Source organism: Triturus cristatus, chromosome 3_1 (genome assembly GCF_964204655.1).
Source record: "Triturus cristatus chromosome 3_1, aTriCri1.1, whole genome shotgun sequence".
NCBI lineage: Eukaryota > Metazoa > Chordata > Amphibia > Caudata > Salamandridae > Triturus > Triturus cristatus.
In genome coordinates, this window is record NC_140583.1 from 619,565,555 (window position 1) to 619,582,646 (window position 17,092).

General features: G+C 44.0%; 1 protein-coding gene across 5 annotated transcripts in view; it reads right to left on the minus strand.

The window, feature by feature from the left end:
* Nucleotides 1-17,092, minus strand: part of SPG21 (SPG21 abhydrolase domain containing, maspardin) — a 339,779-nt gene that overhangs the window by 79,241 nt on the left and 243,446 nt on the right. For all 5 annotated transcript variants that reach the window (XM_085644558.1, XM_085644559.1, XM_085644560.1 and 2 more), the window contains 2 exons: nt 3,881-3,989; nt 3,057-3,164 (listed from right to left, as the gene is read on the minus strand). In XM_085644558.1, the coding sequence (XP_085500684.1) occupies nt 3,057-3,164; nt 3,881-3,989 (217 nt within the window). The remainder of the gene's footprint in view (nt 1-3,056; nt 3,165-3,880; nt 3,990-17,092) is intronic.

A 17,092-nucleotide genomic window follows, 5' to 3' on the forward strand; every position in this document is an offset into this window, starting at 1 on the left:
CCACTGGCAGATGTATCCATCAGAAAGGAGATTGCGTGTGCGCACCAGTTACATCCGGGGCTTAGCCAGTCGAATTTTAACATCAGTTCACTATTTGGTAGGAGAAAGGACTTAAATAATGATAAACCGTATATATCGCTCGCTAATGAGTACCAATAAAGCACATTATCCAAAATTTCCTAAACATAACTGAAACTTAAAACATTAAAAGAACGCCTGCCATCCACTAGACACAATCAGTGTTAACCGTGCATTATTGTATGCAATCAGAACACTTCCACGCATCCATGCACCAAATGAATAGTTCTCACAGTACACATACCAGGGCAGAGCAGCTGCCAGCAAAAAGGACCCTTGTGTCCGAGGACGGAGGGGGTGTGCGGGGCTATACATAACAGACCAGGGGGAACCAACATTAATCTACTCTGCAAACCCAGAGGCGCGTCAGTTCCCCTTAGCTGTGTAGTGGGGGGCTGGTGGGTTTATCACTGATTGGCTGACAGGGCGGCATCAATTTCTGCCAGATTGCCAGTCTGTAAGGCAACTAGCAGCGTGTCCCAGTCTTGTGCAATGGGGAACTTTTGAAGCCCAGCTATCTCTTTTCTGTGCAATGCTGTACTTTCCACCTGAGACCATACTATGAATGAGCACTATGTATACAGTCCTCTTTTCCCCCATATCATTTGCCACCCTGAAATACCACCATACAGGCCACCAAGGAGACACCATGTTTGCCATCTCTTTTCCCCAACGAGACTTGAAAGAGTTGGGTCCAACCTTGTAGGGAGAGGGGCAGGGGAAGTCCTATTCCTTACTAAACAGATCACAGCTCTAGTTTTTCTAAACAGGAACTCCTTCTCAATATCGGGACCAATCAGAAAACTGAGGTGAGGAACAGGATCGTGTCATTGTGGGGAGTAGTCTAAATAGGATTATCAAGGAAGTCAATGAGATGGTAGGTATTGGAATGATGCCTTGCTGATCAGAACTTGCTTTTTTGCAGACAAGTGGGGAGATAGGAGGGAGAATTTTCAGGTTATTGGATAGAAGGTGGGAGAGGTTACGGAACTGGGGAGAGGTCTTGTGAATCAGACCTTGTTTCTTGCAGGACTTATATTAAACATCTTTTGGAAATACTTGTCACTCCACCAGATACTGCAAGCTTGCAATCTGCTCCAAAAAGTTCCATTTGAACTCCCAAATAATTGAAAATATGATTCACAAATTAGTTGATGGGCAACATTCAAACCAAGCTACTCAATTTCAAATGCAACAAACCCAAGAAAAGGAACATGCCCTTCAACAAACCCTACAGGTACAATGGGCAGGACTTAGCAGCTGGCCAGCCAGTAAGAATGAAACAACATTAATACAGTTGTCCGATGCCAATGCCACCACATCCATACATACTTTTCCATCTTGCAAAAGTATGAGGAAGACGATGACTGTGAATATATTTATTGTTTCTCACCTTTCTGCTAAATGAAGATATACAGAAATCGTACCATGTGGTGAATCCTACTGGAGTTAGTGCAAAAGGAGTGGGGAAACAAATTATGGAAAGGCTTGGTTATGATGAGGAGGACCATGGTCAAAGTTCTGATCCTCGAATTGAAGAGCATGGAATCCCTTCGATAACTGTAGCCTTGCACAAAAGACAGTGTGGACAAGTGACTACAGACCAACAATGCCACTAAGAAGGAGAGCCAGTATATGAGTTACTGTAACAAAATGTGGAGTAATTACCAGCATGAAAGCATTGGTGGGGGATCATTCCTCAAAGTGGTCCATATGCGTGTGAAGTAAGTGTGAATTGGATCATCGCCAATGACCTGGTAGGCAGTGGGTGTCTGCAAATAGTTATAAGCTCCAACCATGCACCAGAGAAACAACAAGGGGAAATTATTCCAATCACATGTAATCAAAGAGAAGCAAAAATGTACCTTACAACTAAAGTTACCCTAGGGTTTTGAGAAAAGGAACATTCCCCTTTGGTTGGAGTCCTTCCACGTCTGCCCAACACACATTTTTCTTAGGAGGCAATATACTTTACTTTCAGAGTCTGTTTCTCCCAGAGACATTGTCAACTACACTGGTTCAAAAAGCTAATTTTTCCACAATACATTTCCCAGAAAAGACAATGCCGAAGCGAAGGAAGACACCCGGAAGAAAAGAGAACAAAGTGTCAAACGGTCTCTTCTGGAAACCAACTCTACAGGGTGAGCAGTTGAGTGGAGGCTTGACAACCACATTACCTTTTGGGAAGCCAAAGGACAACGCGCCACACTCCAGTATGCCACATTGATTCAATACTTTGTATGCCTGGTAGATGAACTGCTGATATGTTCAGGTTTCCGGTTATTAGCCATTTCTATATGACTTGGGATTCGACAGATTGCGGTCTGGAATGAGTGCTTCACTGTTTGTTCAGATAATACATTGTCAGGGTATTGTCCAATCACTTTCATGGGTGAACAACTGAAAATCTTACTAAAAGGGATCTTATTCTTTCAAGGATGTCAAGTTCAAACTCTGGTGACAGAGGCCTCTTTACAAGGACAGGATGCTCACATGGGCCATTAAAAACAATTGTCAGTCAACAAAAGATGACCATATCAACCTTCTAGAGCTATGATCGAAACAAGCAGGGAAGGACTCATTCCAGACTGCTATCTGTTGAATCTCAAGAATATTATATATATATGTGTGTGTATGTACGTATATATAGGTGTGTGTGTGTATGTGTATAATATATATATATCATGCTATCAGAACTATATATGTTTGCGTATAAGAAAGAAGGCCAATGATAGTTCCAAGAAAAAAGTTAAAGGTCCCACATTACAGTGAGGGACCATCTCTAGTTTACACATGCCTTTCAAGATCCTTGATTAAATTGGCTCAAGAAGACCTTTTCGAAAGTGATTATAATGTATGTGACATTCAATAGAAGCTTCCTTACAAACATAATTCAATTCTAGGCATCTCAATACATTATGTTCTTTTCAGAGAATATTCAAAGAAATTTCATTTTAAAACTTCGCCTGCAAACTTACATCCATTATCGTTATTGCAGTGTCTCTGATTTTGTGGGGCTCCACATAGGAATTCTGGCAGTTCAGAGTTAGTCGAGAAGCCAGCTCACTTTGATTTAAACTTTCCAACTTTGGAAAAAGAGACAAACAAGTTAGAAGTTCTATTTCTGAAGTAATTTTGTGTCAGCTACAATCTCATAACACACATTTTAACTGCTTGCCAAAACTGGAATCTATCCTATTACACTTTGATAGTGTTGTTGTCTTTCCTGAACCCACTTTAAAAGACAGAAATATAGCAACTGCCTGTGCTACAAAAATAAGTAAAAAGAATAAAGACAAGTTCAACACAAGCAAGCAATTTTTTTTTTTTTAAAGTGACGAGAAATAAAATGCGTATTTTTTATACATCAATTAATAAAACTTACACTAGCCATTTAATAATCTGGCCTATTTTTATGCTTTTAACAATGCATTAGGGAGACCATGGGAAGGGAAAGCACAAGTCCACTGACAAACTGTACAATTGTAGATCTTAATACAATATGGCAAAGAAACATTGGTGAACAATAGTGCTATGTGGTCAGCTTGCTATGCATGCTCAGTATGTACCAGACAGCTTTGTATTAATTTGTACCAACACACTGGACCTATTATTATTTGTATATAAAGCTGGAAACTACAGAAGGAAATAGACCAGGAATCAATTTTCTTATTTTTAAGCTGGTAATGACATATCCAAGGTATTTTAACCTGCATAATACTTGTACATATGAAAGGACTGAGAATCAAGACCAGCAAACCTGGTGGGGTCGTCACACCCACAATATCACAAGTAACCTTACCCGATCCACCATGAAATCAATACCATTGGCCATTACAGGATCCAGGGGCCCAGATGCAAAGTTCCCCAGAACTATTTTTTTCAGCATGAATGCTGGCATCAACCAAAAGCTGTAAAAAAAAAAAAAAAAAACAGTTGAAACAGAGTATTGGAGTAAGTTATTAAATACCATGTAACATGTTCATACACAAACAGACCCACACACAGCTAAATGAAAACACTACTGTTTTACCCAAGATGCTTTTAACCCTCGTTGCATGCTTACCCTCTATACGGGGCAGCAACACCACAAAGAAAAGATTACTCTCATTCAGTGACAAAATTTGTAGCAGAAACTACCTTCCGGAAGAAGGAAGGGTTGGTGCAGAGAACCAACTTAGCGTGACAGAAAAGCAGGCAAAGCCAAAAGATATTTTTGGGGAGTGGCAACTGCCAAACCCTGCTGGGCACAGAAAAGTACAAGAGAACAGAACATCAGAGAGACAAGGCTAGAAATGGTTAAATCCTTCAGAGTTGTGAGCAACACATTTTAACAAGCAGCCCATACAAATGGATTTTGTAGCAGGCTTTCCAGCAGCCATGACGTCTGCCACTACTAGTGGTAAACCCATTTCTAGTTTATACTGATCATTCTTCATGCATGCAACTCTAGTGCCAGAAGACTGGGGTGGAGGACTGGACCATCCTGCTGTGGGAGAGAAAGAGGGGTATGAGTTATACAAGATCAGTATATCAAATCCTCATCACCGCATCGGAGGCTATTTCGATCAGGTCTGTCGTCCAGCACTCTCCTTCTGCAGGACTTTTGAAAGTGGGATGGGTGGGAATATATAAAGCAGACTCAGTGGCAAGTTGATCCTAAAGTCATCCCCCAGGTAACTATTTGGACAGAAGCATATTTCACAAAAAGGAGCACAATTCCTGTGACTGTAGCGTAGAAATTTATGCATGGATATCTTTTTTTTTTTTAGATGTATTTTTATTGAGTTTTTTTTTTACCCTTTTGATCAAGGCATTGTATACAAAAAAACACAAGGTTGTGATACAATCACAAACAGTTGTACATATAAAAGAGATCACAAAACTGTCAAGCCCGATATGGGCTGGGTATCCCAGACAGAATAATAATTCATTCAAACAATTCGTTTTATCATAATCGATACCCCTAATTCTCGAACATTCTAACGGAGCCCTTCACTAAATTACAATCTTACAACAAAATATATTTTAAAACAGCCAATATTAATACTGCTTATAGAGAGCCTTCGTTGCCTATCCTAAATTTGCTTTATCCAATTCGATATTGGAGCTCAAATTTTGCATCCCATCGCCATTTCTTTCTATCTTTGGTCTTATAAATTGATAACTCTAAATTATACGTGGCTAATAGTCTTGACCGCCAGTTGATGAAGGTTGGTGGGTCAGGACTAATCCAATCATTGGTAATACATGCGCGAACCAGCGCCATAACAATAAATAGAATAGCGGTTGTGGATCTCGATCTTAAATTGCCCTCCCTGTCAGAACCTACACCTATAATTAATAATTCCCCAGTAATTATAACATGAGCTCCAAGAATTATACCTAAAAAAATCTCAATCTCTTGTTAAAAAAAAACGTCCCAGTCTTAGGCAAGAGAAAAACATATAAATCGAATCTGCAGCCTGCAACCCACACCTATTACATTTGTCCCCCATCGTAACCCCCGATTTAGCAATTTTGCCAGGAATATAATTTAAGTCGAAGAGGGACATATAGTGCTGACTTCTTAGTCTGCCAGTCATTAAGATCCGGTTTGCCAAATCGATATATATATATATATATATATGTAGATATCTGCTTGCACGATTTCCCACCATATGCCACTGCCGAACTCCATAACGGGTGACTCCTTGCGCGAGGGTAGGACTCGCGTGTTTCTAAACAACTCCGCCACAATTAAGGAGCACTCTCGGGGTGTCCGAAAATTCATTTTAATTAAAAACCATGAACAACAAATGCATTTCGGCGTCTCTCGCCTTCCTCAGTGCTCTCGTTCAGGTTCGTGAAATGCAACACAGTCACTGATTCGTTTAAAAATAGTCACCTTCCTTCTGATTGGTGAATGGGTGGCCAATGGGAAGGCTGCAATCCCGATGTAATTGGCTCAGCAGTAATGGATGCTTTTTCAGGTGTCAGCTTCGATGTCGTTCTTTCCGCATCCATTTGGAGCTCTGTTAATACAACCGCAGCCGCACTCCATCGTTTCCCAAATGGGCCTGCCACTTGAAAGATCCTGTGTTGTCGGGCACCCCTCGTTGCAGCCGCGGGATGTTAGTTCACATTCTCGTAGGCGCCGTTTCAATAAGCGGGAACCACAAACTTATATAGTTTGCCACCTCCATAGGTGGACGAGAGAGTTCTCCAGCTGCGGTTCAGGCAGTATGGGCGACTTTACAGCTTGCACGATTTCCCACCATATGCCACTGCCGAACTCCATAACGGGTGACTCCTTGCGCGAGGGTAGGACTCGCGTGTTTCTAAACAACTCCGCCACAATTAAGGAGCACTCATGGGGTGTCCGAAAATTCATTTTAATTAAAAACCATGAACAACAAATGCATTTCGGCGTCTCTCGCCTTCCTCAGTGCTCTCGTTCAGGTTCGTGAAATGCAACACAGTCACTGATTCGTTTAAAAATAGTCACCTTCCTTCTGATCGGTGAATGGGTGGCCAATGGGAAGGCTGCAATCCCGATGTAATTGGCTCAGCAGTAATGGATGCTTTTTCTGGTGTCAGCTTCGATGTCGTTCTTTCCGCATCCATTTGGAGCTCTGTTAATACAACCCCAGCCGCACTCCATCGTTTCCCAAATGGGCCTGCCACTTGAAAGATCCTGTGTTGTCGGGCACCCCTCGTTGCAGCCGCGGGATGTTAGTTCACATTCTCGTAGGCGCCGTTTCAATAAGCGGGAACCACAAACTTATATAGTTTGCCACCTCCATAGGTGGACGAGAGAGTTCTCCAGCTGCGGTTCAGGCAGTATGGGCGACTTTACAGCTTGCACGATTTCCCACCATATGCCACTGCCGAACTCCATAACGGGTGACTCCTTGCGCGAGGGTAGGACTCGCGTGTTTCTAAACAACTCCGCCACAATTAAGGAGCACTCACGGGGTGTCCGAAAATTCATTTTAATTAAAAACCATGAACAACAAATGCATTTCGGCGTCTCTCGCCTTACTCAGTGCTCTCGTTCAGGTTCGTGAAATGCAACACAGTCACTGATTCGTTTAAAAATAGTCACCTTCCTTCTGATCGGTGAATGGGTGGCCAATGGGAAGGCTATATATATCCCACAACAGATTGCCTCGCAAAGTGAACTCAGACCTTGAAGGGCGGCCAGTGTTGCTGGTACGAGGCTTCCAGTTTTAAATACCACAAGATGCTCCTTAAACAAAGAGGCACACCGACTCTGGCTGTAAGCTTCATTTCATTTATTCATGGAAAAACACGAAGGCAGTAGGCATCCTTTTCCCAACGTTTCTGCTTCTGCAAGCCTTGATCACGGGAGGAGTCTCTGACTTTTGAATGACCCACGTGATTGCTTTAAATCACTGCAGGCCGTATTCTTTTGCAGAGCACGCAGGGGGAAAGTTAATTACAATTTAAACGTATATATATATATGTGGGCCAGCAGCGGCAAACAGGATTGAGGACGAGTCCACTTGCAGGGTCCATACAGGACAAGATTTGTGTGCTATCCGGACCATATTTCCCACAATGCACAGTCTCATTCGAGCTTCCCATTGGTGGGAGTGCAATATGAAAATGGCGAAGTAGGTTCAGCGCTTGCACACACCGTCTCCGTTAAAGCCTCTGAAGAGAAGCATATGGAGCTTCGAAACGCGTCAGGCAATTCCACTACGGAGCGGCTCCTGCAAGCGGATCCTCGTCCATGCCTATCATAAACAAAGCTGCTGATCGAGTGCTGCTCACCAGGTGGACAACCTTTGGAGCAGAATATAACACGCGGCCGTCCTGCCGCGGAGCTTGCACCACCCCGCAATGTTACGGGGGCCACCTGACATGGTAACTATCACGTCAGTAATGTGGGCCAGCAGCGGCAAACAGGATTGAGGACGAGTCCACTTGCAGGGTCCATACAGGACAAGATTTGTGTGCTATCCGGACCATATTTCCCACAATGCACAGTCTCATTCGAGCTTCCCATTGGTGGGAGTGCAATATGAAAATGGCGAAGTAGGTTCAGCGCTTGCACACACCGTCTCCGTTAAAGCCTCTGAAGAGAAGCATATGGAGCTTCGAAACGCGTCAGGCAATTCCACTACGGAGCGGCTCCTGCAAGCGGATCCTCGTCCATGCCTATCATAAACAAAGCTGCTGATCGAGTGCTGCTCACCAGGTGGACAACCTTTGGAGCAGAATATATATATATATATACCATCAACTCCCAGTTTATTTGCCCATTTTGTTGAGACCATCCAGGAATGTTTCCAATAGTTGTTTGATATAGCTGACCTATTGGGGTTTTTTTCCTCACTTTTATGATTAATGGGATTTTAACAACCTGTTGCTCTATTCCTGACCCCAACCGACCCAAAAATCTACGGATTTGAATATATTTGAAAAAATCTTGTTTGCCAAGGCCAAATTTCTCCTGTAGATCTGAAAAAGACAAAAGTTGACCTTTATCAAACAGATCACCCACACACCGAAGTTCTTTTAAACCCCATCTAAATGTAACTTGATCCCGAAAGATTATATGGAGCAAACAAGAAGCGGAGAAGGGGGTATAGGCACTTACATTTAATTTGTGAAGCTTACGCTTGATCGGTTTCCAGATTACATAAGCAGCTTTAAGTATCTTGAACTTGGTCTTTTTAAAGTAACTGGGCTCTATAATCCTAACTAAACAAGAATTGGCCTCGTCCCCCATCCCAAATTCATAAATAGATGGTCTATTGAAAGAGGGAATCTCAGCCTTGGCCCCAACTAAAAAGGGGACCCATATATTGCACCATAGCCACCCAATAATATACCAAAAAATATGGGATACCCCAACCCCCATGAAGTCTTGGTAAGACCATCCTCTTAAATGCCCTTCTCGGTCTGCGATACCCCCAGAAAAATCTAGAGCAGATCCGCTCTAGTTTAGTGAAGCAAGAAGCAGAGAACTCAAGGGGAATTGTTCTGAACATATAGAGAAATTTAGGAAGGACTAACATTTTTAAAACATTGCACCTCTCATGAAGAGAAAGATGGTGATCTAATCTTTCCAATGTTGTTTTCACCTTATCCATCACTGGGGTAATATTCAGATCAGGAATCTGATCCACTTCCGATGTAATTTTAATTCCCAGATATGTTGCTTCAGAGACGATTGGTAGATTTGCCGGAGATTCAGTACCTGAATAAAGCATCTGAGTTTTATCTACATTTAATTTATAACCGGAAAATCTACCAAACTGCGCAGCCAATGTCTTTATTGTAGGGTGCGCCGAAGATACATCGCTGGTAAGTACCACAATGTCGTCGGCGTACGCCAACGCTCTATACTCGGATATTATAAAAGCTTACCGGCGTAAAATATATGTGCTCAAATTTAATTTATTAAGAAATAAATCAATGTATAATACAAATAGTAAATGGGAACACGGGAACCCTTGCCTTGTACCTCTGCTGATACTAAATGATCCTGACTCCTGTCCAGAAATGCGTATAATTGCTTCTGGGTGTGTATATATAAGGTCTTCACTGCTTGTATGAATTCGCAGCAAAACCCCTTCCATCGTAAGACATTCCACATATAACTCCAGGAGACCATGTCGAACGCCTTCTCGGCGTCCAACAGGATCACCCCCAGTGAAGATTCAGTTGTCTGAGCCCAATCTAAAAGAGCTATTACCCATCTCACATGGTCACCTGTGTCCCTACCAGGGATGAACCCATGCTGAAAATTGGATACTAAAGGGGTAATAACCATTCCTAAGCGACAAGCCATAGTTTTTGAAAAAATCTTGCTATCCGAATTAATAAGCGAAATGGGCCAGTATGACGAAGGATACAACTCAGGTTCATTCTTTTTTTTTTTTTTTAAAGACAATTATGGTAGTTTTACGCCAAGAGACAGGAGCAGAGCCACGTTGAGCAGAGAGAAACAATACCATAAGTTCCGGACAAAGCACCTGCCGAAAGAGGAATACCGTCCGGACCTACAGCTTTTCCTGTGGCTAAAGACAATATTGCTCCCTCAGCCTCTTTCCAGGTTATACATGCAGCCAATTTCTCGTTTTGATCTTGTGTAACATTATTTGTTTCAGTTTCGAGTCTAAATTCCTGCATCATATCTTCTGCACCTATTGTCTCTTCTTCTGTGTATAAGTGATGAGAATACCTAGAAAACACATCAAAAACTTCACCTGGGGAGTCCTGGATCCGATCAAGATGGTCCTGAATTCTATAGATTCGGTTAGCTATTTCCTTTTGCTGCAATCTCTTCGCTAAAATCCTACCGGTATTTTCCCCAGCTTCATATACTTGAGTCCTGTACAGAGCCAGTTTAGCCGCTACCATCATAGCAAAATGATGATGAATTTTCATTTTTAAGATTGCAATAGGTTTTAAGGTTACCTCACTATTTTGCTGCCCAGTTATTTCCCCCATAAGCTCTAGTTCTAATAACCTTAACTGATCAATCCAGCCCTTAATTTCCACCAGGATTTTCCGCTGTTTGGCTATAGAATAGCTGAGTGTTTCCCCCCCGAACCCTGGCCTTAAAGGCATCCCATACAATAGGGTCAGGGGCTGTGCCCCGATTCATTTTGAAAGATTCTTTAATCCAATCGCCCATATAAGTGCAATATTCAGAATCCAGCAATAGTTTGCGTTCAAACGTCCATGCCTTCGGCTGGATCCCAGGGCTAATACCTAATTCTGAAATTAACGGGTTGTGATCTGAGATGATCCTGGGTGTGAGCTCTATCTTAGCATTCAGTACTTTTTCCGCAGGAATGAAAAAATAATCCAGACGCACATATTTTTTATGTGGAGCGGAGTAAAAAATAGCTCCAGGATCATCCTTCTTGTGGGTGTACCATACATCCACCAACCCGAGTTCTTTAACTAAGCTTTGAGTAGCTTTAAAAACTTTAGTTTTCTTGCCCCTATATGGAAGGTTGCTAGTTATATCAAAACAGCTCTCTAAATGAAGATTGAAGTCTCCACAAAGAATTAGGGTGGATGACCATAACGCTAATACAACACTCAGAAAATGCATCACTTCCGGGTCATCTAAATTAGAACCATAGATAGAGCAAATAGTCAATGGAGAACCAATAACAAGAATTTCAGCGATGGCCCACCGCCCCAAGATAGCCTCTTTTATCCATTTACATACTCCCAAATAGTGTTTAGTCAGTATCGCGACCCCTCTGGTAGTTGTGCTCCGTCTAGTACATGCAAGTATTTCCATACCCAAATCACTCAACCACTTACGATTATTCCAAGGGATATGGTTTTCTTGTATACAGAGCACATCAATACGCATGACCTGCAAGATTTGAGCCATCACCCCTCTTTTTTTCTTATCGTTGAAGCCGCATATATTCCACAAACATATACGTAGTCTACTGGTCATTATTATATCTAAATATTTTCAAATCCCATCTGCCCAGCCCAAATTCAGGACCAAGTTTCATAACAACGAAAAAGATTGTTGTCTCTCATATAGAAGTAGGTACCATAACCATAATGCATAACAATAATCAGATACCAACAGTGACTCCCCCCACCCCCCCAGTCCCACCACCCCTAGCCCACCCAAACCTCACCCCCTCCCAAATGAGTCATAAGGACTGAGTACTCTGTGATGGGAAGTGGATAGTTGAACGCTCCTCCGCCCCCCCCCCCCCCTAAGAAAAGAAAAGCAAAAAGATCCCAAATAAAAACAAGCATACACAAGAAAGAAAAGGGGCACCCTATTATTGGCTAAATACATATTTATCCTATTATCCCTCAATCCACTTCAAATTGTATTCAAAAACTCCTTTGCTAGAATCTCGGATAGAAAAAAATTGGGTCTGATCACTATATATAATTTTTAATTTAGCCGGATTGAGTAAAAAAGCCTGTGCTCCCTTCGCCTGAAAAAGTGGAATCCTTTGACGAAGATGCCACCTCTTTTGGACTGTACCCTGACAGAAATCTGGCCGAACAAAAAACTCACATCCTTTACTCCCTCTCTTCCTGTCTGGACGTGCTAAATCATAAATTGCTTCCCGTAACAAAGAGTTGTTAAAACAAATCAGAATCGCCCTTGGCCTTTCATTTGAACCCCCTGCTCTAATCCGCTGATTAAATGGGAACCTATGCGTTCTTTGGAGCTGAACTTCCCAGTTCCATTGCTTGAGTTCTGGAAAGGCTTCTGAAAATAGTTCGATAACGAACTGCCGAGTGTCTTTGCCCTCCAGTCCTTCGGGTTTTCCCAAAATTCTTAAGTTATTCCTTCTGGAACAATTTTCCAATTCCGTCAGTTTCCAAGCAGTGTCCTCTTTCAGAGACTGCAGGGATGCTATAGTGGCCTTCTGCTGCACTATTTCGTCCTCCATTACTGAAATCCTCGCTTCAGCTTCCCCGATTCTTGTTGAGAACTCAGTACAGGTCTTGGCAACTCGGAGCACTGTGTTTTGCAATTTTCACACAGCACCCTGAACCCGAAGACCTTCCGCCCTTGGTCTCCTCTCGATGGGCCATTATGCTTTGGTAAATAGTGGCGAGGGTAATTTTACCTTGTAGTGGCATGTCTGAGCCTGCAGTTTCTCTGGGGTTTGTTCCTTGCCCCACGACCTCATCAAGTTGAGGGGAGAACTAGGGGTACACAAGAGGCATTACTGTTGGAACAGGCATCGCAGACTCTTTTAAAGGTGCTACATCACTAATAATCATGTTTCCAGCCAATGCAGACTCACCCTGTAAAGAGGAAATTTGCATGGTGCCTGCCTTCGCAATCACAGTCTCAATGCTCTGCATATCACTACTCGTGTCCTCCGAACTACCCTGAATAACCACAGTACCATCGCTCTTGTCAGCCGAAATTGCCACAGTAACAGAGTCCTTGCTATGTAATGGCAAGGGTAGCGGTGCGGCTGCAGTAACATTGTTGCCCGGGAAAGTCATTGCCTTATCACAGCAATCCACTAAAGAAACAGTTGCCTCGGCTTCCACTGGGTTCTTACCTTTACCCGTTTGTTTCTTGAACAGCTCAGGAACCATTTGAAGTTTCCAAGCAGTGCTACCTCCTTTCATCACAGGACCTGGAGAGGAGCAGTTAGTACAGCGGCATATTCCGCCATCTCCGCTTCAACCAAGGCTGGGCTTCGTCTGGCTCTCGGCGGAGGAGGAGGCTGTGACTGCCGTAGGCCCCCAGGTCTTAGTGCCCTTGGCTATGTTCTTCGGGGCCATTATAGCCGCTGGCGAGTACGAAGAGAGCTCCGTATGCCACCAACACAAAGAGCCGGTACACTGCCAGCACAGCCAGCCGATACTGCAGACCGGGAGACCCGGTAGGCACAGCTTTCAGAGAGTGCAACAGTAGGGGCCGATATTGCCACAGCATTTCATGAAAATCACATTGTCCGGGTCACAATCGAAGCTACCATCCACATCAGAAAGTAAGGCGGGGGAGGGTTACTGCGGGAGAGCGTCAGTATCCAGCTTACTCGGTCGTGCAAGCGACCGCCTTCTTGCCTCCTCCAATACACATCGCCACGGGGTGTCCACCTACAGCAACATTGGGCATAGGGCCTGGCTGGTATGGCTATCCTAATGTGAAGACCTTTTCTGTCACTTTAGAATGAAGTGCTCACTCATGGCGCTCTAGTGAGAGAGGACTTTGTGCATCTACCATCACAGTGGGGATGCCTGTTGCCAGGTCCAGCATTACAAGTATAAGACCTTGCAACACAAGGTCCACCAAAGCACATTACACCGTCTGTTGGCATAGTGAGCATTGGATTTACTGTCCGATGGAATCTCTATGGCCCTTCATAGGATGGAGGAAAAAAATGCTTTAAGAGCATGATAGACTGCCCACAACTCCAGAACATTTATTTGCAGCTGGTGCTCTAACATAGACAAAGAGCCCTGTGCAGTCATGTCACCCAGATGAGCACCCCAGCCCAAAGATGAGGCACCTTTTACCTACAATGTCTTGTAGCTGCAAAGGGCTGAATTGACAACCCACCATGAGCTTGCAATGGTCCATTCTCTAATGCAGGTCCGGAAGAACAGCAAGGAACATGTGCACCTGAAACATGAAAATCCCCTTATGCTAGAGCTATCATCATCTTAAACACTAGTGAAGGGCCTTCATCTACCATCTCACATGTGGGACAAACCAGATGCACAAGACCATCATGCCCAACAGGTGTATGACATACAGAACTAGGACTGCAGCCATATTGAGAAACATTGGAATCATATCTCGATAGGTGCAAACCTCAGATAAAGAAGAAAGGCCCTCAGACTGTGATGAACACCGCACCTAAGAGGCCAACCTCTGCGCTAGAACAAATGACTTTTGAACATTGATGGAAATGCCCAAGTCATGTAGAAGGGTCACGGAGCACTGAAGATATCCGGTTACTAGCACAAGGCGAGCTGCTTTTGCTAGTCAGTTGTCCGAGCACAGACATACATAAACTCCTGATTTTTTTTTTCATAACAGATTTTATTGTCAGCAGCCACAGTGAGCCTGGCGAGGCCAGGATAGCAAACAATACAGGATACATGTACATGAATAAGATGTTGACTTTTTGATATCTATCTAGCACTGGAGAAACAACAATGATATAACATATAGCCTCAACAGGGAACTGTAGTGTCATGTTACTGCCACATCGCATATTGCGTCAAACCACAGTGCTCGGTTATTCATACACCCGCAACTGCGTCTATCGCATATTTCCACTTTCTTTGTCGCATCTTTATCTATGGTGGCCGTTGTGATAGATTCCAGAAATATCCCACGGTATTCCACCCACCTCTTCCAAATCTAGGGGTGTTTATGCGGGCAACCTTTCGCCTTAAAAATTGGTAACTCTAGCTCCATACAAAAATCAAGCCCCTTCTTCCACACCCCAACAAGTGGTGGGGATGCGTCCTTCCACGCCCTTGCAATGTCACGCTTTGCCCATGTAAGGCCCAAAAGTAATAAATGACGTTTATAAATGTTACCCCCAATATCGTCAGTGATGTGAAGTAGGGCTAGGCGAGGAGTGCATGGTATGTCCCATACAAGGACCTCAGATAGACATGTGAAGAGCTCCCGCCAGAAACTAGAAAGTGTGGTGCACCGTATGTATAAGAGTACCATCGAACATTTGGCACCGTAAGCAAAGTGGAGATGCAATTAGTCCGGCTCGCCGGAGCTTGTATCTGGTGTAATATACTCTATGGAGATACTTAAACTGGATATATAGTAGTCGTGCTGCAATCGCCTCAGCTGTTGCAGACTTCAGTGCCTCTGCCCAGTTTTCAACATCTAGTGGGCCAATATCTTTTGGCCACGCCGCTCGTGTTTTATCAAGGGTAGTGGGGCTGTTTGTTACCAACATTTGGTATATCTTGGCGATTTTATGTTCCCCTAGCCCCCCATAAATACTTTAGCTTCAATGGGGCTGAAGTCCGGCACGGTTCCCTGGTGTGAGATATGGGTTAAAGGAATGGCGGAACTGAAGGTAATTATAGAATTGTGATCTATGCATTGTGCATTCTTGTTGCAATTCTTGAAAGGACCTCAGGGTCTGACCATGAAGGACATCACATACCCAGGAAATGCCTATAGCTTCCCAGCCGGAGAATCCAGATAGCTCAGCCAGGGAAGGGAGGAGACCGTTAAGCCATAAAGGCGTTTCTTTTGTTAACCTGCCCTACCATCCCATTTGTTGAAGCAAACTCTTCCAAATCCTGAACACCAGGACGGTAGCCGGAGGCAGCGTTTTCAGGACGGAGCCCATATATAGAACCATGTGGAGCGCCATATTACCCATCTGCAGGCATTCAATTGCGTAAGCGGGATCTCCCCTGTCCCCATACCACCAATCATTTTAGGATGAGCAGATGCGAGGCCGCATAATATGCTTGGACATCTGGTGTCGCTATACCTCCACAGTAAATGGACTGAAAACATGTTCTCAACGCCACCCGGGCTACCCCACCTCCCCAGAGAAAATGTTAGAAAGTTGAATTGAGTTGTCTAAACCAGATGGAAGGGATCAGGTATGGGTGGTTCTGAAGCTGATATAGTAAACAAGGTAGTGAGACCATCTTAAAGATGGCGGATCTGCCAAAATAAGGAGAGTGGCAGGTGGGACCAGGAACGGGTCTGTTCCTTGATCTGCGTCCACAACGGGGCCAGGTTCCTTTTCCCAGGATATATGTTGGGAGGACGACAAAAAGACCCAACATACTTCAAACGCTCGCGCACTTGTCACCTCACGGGCCCATTTGCCCATGTGCCGACCACCCCGCAGATGCCACAGATAACATTTGAGGGTATTCATATGTCTCTCCAAAAATTTGCATCATTCGGAGTAATCTGGGCTTTGACCTGTCTGGTCGCATGAGGAAAAACAGGACATCGTTCGCATTAAGTGCAATGCGGTCGGAAATCTCTCTGGACCACTCAAAGCCGGAAATCTGCGCATCAATCCGTACCAGGGCCGCAAGGGGCTCCATGGCCAGCGCGAAGAGGAATGGAGACAGGGGACAGCCCTGACGGGTTTCTCGCCCAATAGAAAAAGCTAGTGATGTAGAGTCTGCCACCCGGACTGGAGCGGTGATGTCAGTATACAAGAGTTGGATATATCTAAGGAGATTGGGGCCGAAATTTAATCTGCTCAAGAGTGCAAATAAATGGGTTCAACTAAGGGAATCGAATACCCTGTCTATGTCTGCCAACAGGAATGCCGCAGACTCTCCGAGGCGATCTACGGAAGCAATAGCGTTTTGAACTCGCCGTATATTGGGTCGTGTGGCACGGCATAAAGCCTGCCTGGTCAGGTGGACTAGACTCGTAACGTGAGGTACTATGCGGTTGGCTATAACTTTAGCTAGGTGCTTGGCTTCGATGTTAAGAAGTGAGATTGGGTGATATGAGGCATGTTGTTCAGGGGGTCGACCTGGCTTTAGGAAAACAACAAGTTCGGCAGGA